General features: G+C 31.5%; 1 protein-coding gene across 2 annotated transcripts in view; it reads left to right on the top strand.

Annotated features, from left to right (window-relative positions):
• Nucleotides 1-212: 212 nt before the first annotated feature.
• Nucleotides 213-11,146, top strand: part of Cad74A (cadherin 74A) — a 40,897-nt gene continuing 29,963 nt past the window's right edge. The window contains exons 1-4 of one of the 2 annotated variants that reach the window (XM_085952241.1): nt 213-396; nt 5,531-5,826; nt 6,940-7,083; nt 10,273-10,421. In XM_085952241.1, the coding sequence (XP_085808367.1) occupies nt 5,637-5,826; nt 6,940-7,083; nt 10,273-10,421 (483 nt within the window). In that variant the 5' untranslated portion in view covers nt 213-396; nt 5,531-5,636. Of the gene's footprint in view, nt 469-5,530; nt 5,827-6,939; nt 7,084-10,272; nt 10,422-11,146 lie in introns of both variants that reach the window. The other variant, XM_085952240.1, reaches the window with a different exon arrangement.

Below are 11,146 nucleotides of genomic sequence, written 5' to 3'. Positions count from 1 at the left end.
AAATATATCATTTAGTACAATTCAAACAAACAACCGTTAGTTGTACCTGCTTTTAGAATATCTTCACATACAGGTAAAAGACAACTATCAAAATACAAACTTCCTTCTCGCTCTATAACCTGGCGAAATTTAATACGAATAAGCAGGACAGATAGTAACGGTTATTTTCATTATCATTTGTATTCTATTCGTCGGTAAGATGGAGTAATTTTATTCTTGGGCCGGTAAGAGTGTTGTCATTTTGAAGTTTATACAATATTGTTAAAATTCTGAAGTTTAAAGTATTAATATTCAGTTTAAATATGTGTTTAACTATCAGTTTTTAGTATAATTTAGTGATGAACACGTGTCTCTATGGTGATAAGTTGAGAGAATAATGAAAATGTGTTAAATGGTGTAAGTTTCATTGAAGTGAATGTGTTTATTCAGGACATGGCTTGATTTCCGTAATACTACCTACTTCATTAGGTACCTATCTACCTACTTGTTTCAAAATGCATACAAAACATTCTTTTTTTGAATATTAAAAAGTATTCAGTTGATAGTTTTAAATTGTTTATGGTTCTGTAAATACTTTATGAATTTAAATTGTTAATGATTTTTAAACGTCACATTTTGACGTTAGGATAGTGACAAAAGAATTTATGGGTGTAACTATTTTACTGTCTACTAACACGGTTTCGTAATAATGTTCTCATTGGCTATGTTCATATATATTTCTGATTGTAATGAGCAATCACAATTATATCGTTCACTATTTACTAATTATTTACTAAATTAATTATTTGACAGTGTTTAAATTTTCTCATTTTACCTACTTACACAATTGCATATTCCACAAATTGTATACGTATCAGTTATCAAACATTTATTTACAGAATTCTTCCATATGCAAAAATATTTCAACAATAAAAGTATAGTAACAAAGATTACGGTACTATATTTCGTCACAGTAATTACAAGAAAGTTTTGTTCGTGACACGGCATTGATGTTACTCACCTTTTGTCTATATTATTAATATCGTAGCGGCATACCTGTTATCAAATAACAATTAATATCAGGTACCTTGGCACAATTTCTAATTTAAAAATTTATTTGGGCTGTTTAATTAAAATTACTCACTCTCATTTCGAAAATATTCATTTTAACTACATTGGCCAGATAGGTATGACACTATTAAGTTCATTACGAAAATAAGATTTAAGCATGTAATATACCTAGTAATATTTTTAATTTGCTTTTCAAAAGAAAATACAAATGGTTTCACAGCTGACAGTACCTACTCGATAATTTTTCAATAAGGGCCGTAATATGTTGTTAAATCTGATAATTAATTGGTAAAAAATTAGCTAATTTTGAAAAACCTCGGAATAGAATAAAATCTAGAAAAAATTGGATTTAGTGGGACTCAAACTCACGTATTTCACTATCCGGATGAGTGCTTTCATCTCTAAGCTATCGATCCGTCTGTGATTTGTACGAATTATTTATTATGGATCGCGCGAATTATAGACGGAATAGCTTAGAAGCAAAAGCATTCACCCGGAAAGTGAAAGATGTGATTTCTAGTCTCACTTAGTGCAATTTTTTTCTATATTTGTTTCTTATATATAATTAGGTTTGTGAGGTTTTTCAAAATTATGTTTTTTTTCTATAATAATGAATGTAACATTCTTAATCCTTGTGTATTCAGTATGAAAAAAAATTGATGTCATATAATATATTTTCTTCAAAGATAGAATATGTGTAGGTATTGTAAATTCTCAACGCGTTGGATCAAAATGTACAAAATCTTGCTTTAAAAAAACACATTTTACTCATGAGCAGATTTTGAACCCGTTGTTCATATCACAAGAGGCAAATATTCTGGTTACTAAATTCATTTCAACTAACGTGTTTAGAGAGGGGTCCTTTAATGAATTCGCAGGATGTCAATCTTATCATCTAAGTCTAAGAGGTTCTCTTAATGCAGTTATTTTTACAGGGAATGGCTACTTGAATCAGTATTGCCATCTTTTTTTTATGCTGATTATAGTACGAAGGGGTAAAAATTATAGTATTTCTAAAAAATATATAGTACTGGAACATTTTTCGTCTTGAATCCTTTAAAATTATAGTATTTTGGTATATTTGGCGTAACATTATAGTATTTTACATTTTTCGCGGAATCAAAATTATAGTATTGTACTATAATTATAGTACGGTTGGCATCACTGACTTGAACATAATATATTGGAGTTTCTCATTTGTTTCGTGACTGGCTACTTACAGTCCATTTTGTAATTACAATAGGTTTATAACTTTGTTGTCTGTATGGATCAAGCCACAGTGTAACCAAATAATATTTGTTATACCACAGTCATTTATAACAATATTTAAAACATCCAGAGGTCAACAAAATGCCGATTTAGAAACAAATATCTCAGTCTAATAATAATTAGGAATTTGGTAACTTAAATCCATTAAAAATGTTAGATGAAGAAACACGGCGTTGTATTGGGTATATTAAATTTCCTAATTTAAAAAAAATCTAATGGATCTCGCAAAGAAATTCGAATCACTCTATATTGTGCCCAATCTATGACGATTGTTGTTTTTTTCCCACACCATTCAAAACGTTTTTCGGTAATGAGGACCAATTTTATTAATGTATGGCCCATTTTTTCAATGAATATGTGGTTTTTGATAGTCTATACTTTTGTGCACATACATTAAGAGAATCCCACACATTATAAATAGCTTCACTGCAATAAGTAATTATTGCAAGTTGCGTATTTTTTATTGTCTCGGCGTAGCTTTGTTTTTTTTTTGCATAATATCGATTGCTTAATAATGAAATATGATGATGGTTGGGCAAGCGGAAATTAACTTTCCGGTAGAATGTACATTCTCACGCGTTAACTGGTAAATATGATTCAATTTATCAATGAAAATGCATTATATTTATGCAAATTTTAGAAAATAACTAATGCGTGTTGAAAATACGTTTCAATGAAGCTATTAATATGTGTATCAATAAATAAAACTATAAAACTAGAGCGAATATTGAATCTTACATGTTTAATGGTGGGTATCAATCGTAAAACAGCAACATATATAAAAAATCTGTGTATAGAAAGAAACTTTTTTTATTATATAGTAGATATCAAATTCGTGAATTACTTACTATAGGTACAATACTTGAATTGTTGGCTTAATTCTATAACCTACGCAATCTAAAGGACTCCTCAGACGATACGCGCAAAATTCCTCAAATGTCGTCTATTTTTAACAGGGAACTCAGAAATAATGGAAACTGAAATAGTACCTAATGGGTAAGGATAAGCAGGCAACCGATCTCGAGTAAGGTAGAATACGGGATAAATTTACAGACGTGTCAAGATACGTCCCACGTCGAATACTGACAACTGCTCTCGGTTTATGCATTTATGCTCATTTAATATTGGTGTATTATACACACTATTGCACATCCATAATACGTGGTTTATTTTCGTAGGACTCTCATACACTCAAAACCCTGCGTCAAACTTTACTGTATTGGAATATATCTTTTCCGAATTTTTTTAATTTAAGAATTTTATTAACAAATCATCATCAGCCTGAATCTATCCACTGCTGGATGAAGGCTTCTCCAAGTTGATTCCACTTATCTCGGTCCTGTGAATTGCATTGCCACGTACTTCCGCAGAACTTAACCATTTATAATAAATAATATGTTGTACCAAATCTTTGATATCAATGAAAAATGAGACAAATCTAAAATATGAAAATGAGACAAACCCCGATGGTACGAGGGTGGGTCAATAATTCCTTAGAAAAAAGCATTAAAACAGTTTTTATTTTTGTATTTTTTTTTTATTTCTCAACATAATTTCCTTGGAGCTCAATACACTTGGTTAGACGTTTCTCAATTTTTTTTAAACCGTCAGAAAAATAAGTTTTCGGAAGGTCCTCAAAATAAGCATTTGTCCGATCGATGACTTCTTCATTTGAAAAAAAACGTTGTCCACTTAGCCATTTTTTTAAGTTTGGGAAAAGGAAAAAGTCACTGGGGGCTAAATCTGTCGAATACGGTGGGTGGTCGACCAATTCGAACTTCAATTCTTCAATTTTAGCCATTGATCGTAAACATGTGTGAACACGGGCATTGTCCTGATGAAAGAGGATTTTTTTCCTGTTTAAATGAGGCCGTTTTTCTTCAATTTCGTTTTTTAGCTGGTCCAATAAAGATGCATAATAATCCCCTGTTATTGTTTTTCCTTTTTCCAAATAGTCAACGAAAATAATTCCACGTGCATCCCAAAATACAGTAGCCATAACCTTACCAGCTGATTTTACGGTTTTCGCCTTCTTTGGACATGGTTCGCCTTTCGCAATCCACTGCTTTGACTGTTCTTTCGTCTCGGGAGTATAGTGGTGTATCCATGTTTCATCTACAGTCACAAAGCGACGAAAAAATTCATCCGGATTGCGTTGCATGAGCGACAACAGGGCTTTAGAGGCCACCACCCTATTGCGTTTATTGTCGACTGTGAGCAAACGCGGCACCCATCTTGCAGAAACTTTTTTCATGCCCAATTTGTCATATAAAATAGAAATGACGCTACCTTTTGAGATCCCTGTAACCTCAATTATCTCACTCAACTTTAATCTTCGGTCACTTAACACCATATCGTGGATTTTATTGATCATTTCTGGTGTAGTCACCTCTACAGGACGTCCTGAGCGTGGTTCATCCTTTGTTGATGTACGACCACGTTTAAATTCATTTAACCAGTTATAAATAGTTGCAAGTGAAGGAGCAGATATGCCGTGAACTAAATCCAACTCATTTTTTATTTCCTTTGCTGTTAACCCTTTTATATTAAAATGTTTAATAACAGCTCTAAACTCAATTTTCTCCATTTTTGTAAACAAGCAAATTATTTTTTAAATGTACGAAAATAAAAAACAACAACCCGACCAATCTGATTGAAACTTCGCAGCATACTGAATCGGTAGTGCCGCTGCATGAAAACAAACCGCTTACAGTACTAGTCGCGCCACCTGTCGGCTTTTCTAAGGACTTATTGACCCACCCTCGTATATTAGAAAAGTAATACGCATAATATGAATCATTACGCTCTTGTTTCTCTTGAAATATATGAATATAGCAGAAAAGTACTACTGTTTGTGACTCACCTCTCTACTTCTACCTAATCTACGTAAAATGGTAGTTAATAATTAGCATATTATATAGCTCAATTTCTTATTATTTTCTACTTACTCTCTCCCTATTCTGTAACATTACAGAAATATAGAGAGTTAGATAAAGGTCTCAATAAATTCCGTTATTTTGGTATAATATAATCTTTGTAACTTTAAAAAGTTCAATGGTAAATTACTCAAGCGATGAATTTTTCTTTCGCTTCAAATAACAATAGTTTTTAAACAATTTCTTGACAATAAATACTTATCGAAGTGAATTAAAAAAAACTTGAGGTAAATCGTATATTTTTATAATGGTCAAATTGTATTTCTTTGTTTCAGATAGCTTCGCATAACTAAAGCGATGTAACCTACATGAATTAAACTACAACTATATTTAACATAGCAATTTACTTACACGCAGTAGAGACCGTGGATAACCCTCAAGATGGCTAAATCTCTAGTATATTCTATAAAAATGATTGAAAAGGTGTTAATATTGGCATTGTGTGTATTGTCCCCAATTGACGGCCAATTCATTAATAGAGCCCCTCATTTTATTCCTGTAACTGGTGATATGTCGCAGTTTAGTCTGTCTGAGCACACAGTCGTTGGAACACCAGTATACCAATTAAAAGGTAAGAATTTTATTTTACTTATTTAAAAAATTTGACAATAATGGTAGTGTAATGAATCCATAAATGATAAAATAATGAGAAAATTCTGGTGCAATGACGAAATGTGTAATCTACATTTTAGTATTCGCGATTCTCCGTATGTATAAAAATACAATTACACGTGCATGGATTTATTGCTGATAGTACGTATTATCGTAGTATGTATTATCCTACAGTTGCAAGACTGCATGTATGCATCATATGGGCCTCTACAGGGTAGAGGTTTGTATTAACAGATTTTGTTTTTTACGAGAAATGGATGTCAGCCACTTGCTCAACCTATTAGGTCCATACCCTGACTCACACACAAATTGAAAAACAATATGTGTACTTGCCAGACCCAGGATTCGAACCTGAGACCCACGGCGTGATAGTCAAACGCTTAAGCCGCGCGGCCACCGTGGGTGTCTAAACCGATTTTTACGACCTCTCAAATACCATAAAATGATAACATCGCGTCTCGCTTACTCTTGAAGAATGACATCGGAGAGACGGTCAGCATTTTTTATCACAATAATTTAAAATACACACTATTGCTGCCAGTAAATCCATGCACGTGTACAAGCGCTAAAATGCTTTAATTGAGAAGGGTGGTAGGTATCCCTGCAATGGATGAGCGACTTCCGTATTACAATGAACAGGGAAGAAATGACCCACGTGAAGAACTAAGACTTTTCTGAGTATACAATGTTGGTAGAAAAACCAGGTACTGCTGATGGTGTACATCCAGAAGGGGAGTAGTGGAGAACCGTGTTTTATGCAGATTACAACTTGGTTTGAGATGTAGCTCCATTAAAGAATAATATCATTGTGTATGTACAATATTATCTTAAAATTGTAAACATTCATTTATAATTTGTTTTCCGCAATCCAATATTTACCATTCGTTATTATCACAAACGAGATATATATTTAGATATAATGATCGTTAGTTGTGTTAATTGTTAGTGTACCTACGCAATTTTCATATAACCACGGTTTTAACTGGATGTAGGTGATTGAAAAACAATGATTGGTACATATTATCGAATTACTGATTTAACGTAATATTGATTATTGTTTATTTTATAATAGGAGAGGATCCAGAGGAGGGAAAACTTCATTATTCAATATCTGGTCAATACTTCAGCGTGGACAAACTAAACGGAGTAGTAACCCTTGTGAAACCACTTGACAGGGAAAAGGAAGACATGCTCGAAGTTATTATAAGTATCACAGGTCAGTATCAAAAAATCTCCGTTCAAACACAGGCATAGGTATTTATTATAATCGAGGTGTTGTATTAAATGAGTCAAACTGCATTGGTAACCGAGATAATTAAATTGATTTCAAAGTTTAATATGCGAATATAAATTCAACATAACTATTTTAAATATTCTGTAAATTCTGTCTGGATGTCAAATTCCTTTACCAAAATAAATATTTATATATTTTATTTCTATATCAGTTTTTTTTTTTATTTTGATTCTTTATTAAAGTCACGGCTACAAAATTATATAAGTTTGCATGGAAAAACATTTCATCACAGCAGTTTATAGTTGCAGGTGATTCATAATATAGTAATTGAGGTATAGTGATTAGTTGCAGGAATTAAATGGTTATAACTTGTCATAAAAATCAGTTATACAATTAAATTTTTATTTATTATAAATGGGAATGTAGGTGGTGTGAAAACCCTTTAATCCTTTCAACGCAGACGGCACACCTGTTGTACACTAATTAATTGGTCATTCGATATAATTAGCATGCTCTTTGAATCGTAACTCACTCAATTATTAAAATAATATTATATCCTTATCCAGTACATTAATTCAGCAGAGCAGTTTATAGATTAGTAGTTGCAGGAATTGAACTGCTATAACTTTCCATACAAATCAGTTATACAATTAAAGTTTCGTTTACCCATAAATCGGTATAAAAGTACCTTTAAATTATTATTTTATTTATGTCACTTATGCCTTTTGAATCGTCAGTCACTTAATTAATATAATAATACATCCTTACCCATGTAATAGGGGAAATAGATCGCATTTGTAAATTTACGAATCAGTCTGATTTTATATTATATATAACAGTTAATTTATATGCATTATATTAACATATTATTATGGAAATTAAATTATATAATTACGCTCCATCTACTGAACTGTAACCTGTAACGAATTACACTAGTGATACAATAGTTCAAGGCAGTGGCGTATATATTTAATAGAATCGCACCATGTAACTAAAAATAATGATTATTGAAGATGACAGTAATTCAATACAATAATATTATATAATTAACTATTTCTTTTATTCAACGAATAATTCACAAGATTTAAGAATGTATCATTCTAATTATTGAAGAATTAGAATAACACATAATTAGAATGATACATTCTTAAATCTTGTGAATTATTCGTTGAATAAAAGAAATAGTTAATTATAAATTATTAGCAAGTTCATGTAAGTTACATCATAAAAAAATATTGGAGAAATCCACGACGTCGGTTAGTAATCGAAGTAATAGGTATCTACTTTGATTCAAGAAACAAAAATCGATTGCCAAAGTAGCTTGATTTGGAAGAGCGCTGACGAGTAGGTATTAAAATTGACCAACAGTTAAAGTTTGTCGCAATTAGTATGTCACTGCGTAGCATAATGGTAAATGCGACGGATGGGGCGTAAACTCGGGAGATACATGGTTCGATTCCCCGTTGGGGTGGCTTACTTTTTTCAAAAAAAAAATATCTGTTGGTTATAATATAATCTCTCAGAAAGTGTTTTTGAAAATTATGTATGTACAATAATATTAGTTTATTTTTTGTATATTGTACGTGTTTGAGTGCTATTTTATATGTCACTTTGATGATAGTTGCAAGGATTTTGTTTTGCTTTACGTAATATGGTATACCTAGTCAATTTGATATAATTTAATAATTATATTACTGCGTTTAACTGTTTCGACGTCCCTTTTAATTTTTTGACAAATTTGCATCAAATAAAATCGCCACTGGTCCAGGGTCGAAATACCGTTGGTTTTTTTTTTGCCAAATCCTCCGTTTTTTCATTCACTCCATACCATTTAAATTGGAATGCACAAATAGCTATCATCCAACTTTTATAAATGCCTATCAAGATATTTCCACGCCGTGGGATATTTTGATCCGTTCAGTGTAAAAATGGCAATTTATCTAATCAACACATTTAGCCGGTCATCAAGAGTTGGTTATTTTAGTGTTAAATAATATAAGCTTAAATATATTAATATGTGAATGAAAGATAGTGAATTTTTTGTGTACACATGAGTTATATAGAACCAAAAATGAATGCTTCTGTCAATAATTTGGTAACCGGACGAAACAGAACATGAATAAAACATTAATTTTTATCGTATCTATTTATTAATTAAATACTTATAAAACTTAAGTTTATAAACAAAATATACATAAGTATTTAATCTGCATGTTGGCCATTTAGGCGTAAAAACTTCAATTTATCTGCTTGATTTTGATAATCATGCACAACCTTACAGAATTATTAAACTCATTATTACGTTGTACCTAGTCACCCAAGCATTTTGAACATATTAGATTGATTATGACAAGATATACCTAGCTTACCGGCAACACTAAGATAATTTGTTTTTTTACGGCGTATTGAAATCCTGTGTTATTAAAAATCTATACAACATAATAATATAGAGGTACGAGAATTTCAATAGTAAATGTTCTATTTTTCCTGCGGGTCTATTCTATAAACAAGGCGACTATCGACCGCTAAAGTGATAAAATGATGGTATATATTACATATTTGTATTGAGGTATTATAATTGTTACAATAAGTTAGCCGTCTAAACAGTCAAAACTGTCTATCTCGCTCTAAATTTTATCATAGCCAAGAGAGGTGCTGTTAAAATATACCACTTATTGCAACAATTACAACCAACTTATTGTAATTGTCATAATAAGTGCTAATACTTTGATACAAACCTACCCTAGTTAGCCTTCGTATTTATCACTTTATCATTTTAGCGGTCGATAAGTATAGAATAGACACATTGAAAGGTTGTAGTTCTATTTATCGCTGTTCTGTTTTTTCATGTTCTGTTATATAATATTTTGTTTATCCATGGAACCCAATAATTCAATATATTATGTAGCTAATAATGGAAAAAGTACCTATTGTGAGTATATTATTAGTAATGCATTAGGTATTTATTATAGTTATATTATTATATTGAATAATGGATAACTTTAACTTTGTTTCTATATAACTCATATTATATAAATTAAAAAAACACAATGAGTGAATTTAGCAGGATTCGAGCGCACGACTTACCAATTAGTAGCTGAGCGTGCAAACATTTGCTACAAAATAGAAACTGTTATATACTCAAAAATATATTTATATATTTTTTTCCAGATGAAAGTGATGGAAATTCTGAACCAAACACGATTTCATTGCGACGTGAAATACCGATCACAGATTACAATGACAACCCACCTGTGTTCCGGGGCAGACCGTACAGTGCAAGGGTGTCCGAAGCGGAGGAAATCGGTTCCGAAATTAAAGTAAACTATAATTTGCTGTTTTACAGTATTCCATTAAGAAAAAGTACCTCAGTAATAAGATAGCAATACGGCATAATTAAGTCTCGCCAAGAAATAATAATCTCATTATAATTTACTTAAGTTTTCATAACACTGGTAACAGTTGACAACGTTGTGAGTGTACTACTCAAGTTTGCTCAACCTCTAGTCCAGGTCCAAAACCCAAATCGTTTGGTGGGCCAAAAAAATATAACTGAGCTTAGGTGGGCCACACATATAAAAAAATTAAACCAAGAACTTATTCAAAATATTTCATAACCCTATAATTAATGTGATACTTGTTTTTGTATATTGTATGATATCTTTTTCATATCGATTGTTAATTTAGCCGACGCGCATCGCAGTTGATTGGTCATGTTTTCATCGAGCAACCTGCTGCGATACTTTGTTTGTACTACATTTAATTTCGAAAATAACGATATGTAGTCCCAAATGCTGCTGTAATGCAGATTGCCAGTCGTTTCAATGTTAGAAATTTATCTTCGATGATATATTTCTGATCAAACTCAAGCTTATTCCCTTCGAACATGCACTTTAACTCTATGCTTGATTGCAGTTCTATTAGCTCCATTTGTAAATTTAGAGGCGCTGATTCTCCACGTCAAATGGAGTTAAGACTATTTTGTGGCTTCATTAGAATATTTATAAAAAAAACTTTACGGTCACCATTAAAGTCATTTAATAAT

The sequence above is a fragment of the Rhyacophila brunnea genome, unplaced genomic scaffold (genome assembly GCF_057557595.1).
Source record: "Rhyacophila brunnea isolate RB1 unplaced genomic scaffold, BYU_Rbru_1.0 scaffold_3, whole genome shotgun sequence".
Lineage (NCBI taxonomy): Eukaryota > Metazoa > Arthropoda > Insecta > Trichoptera > Rhyacophilidae > Rhyacophila > Rhyacophila brunnea.
The sequence above is the reverse complement of the archived record's forward strand: the minus strand, read 5'-3'. Positions and strand labels throughout refer to the sequence as shown.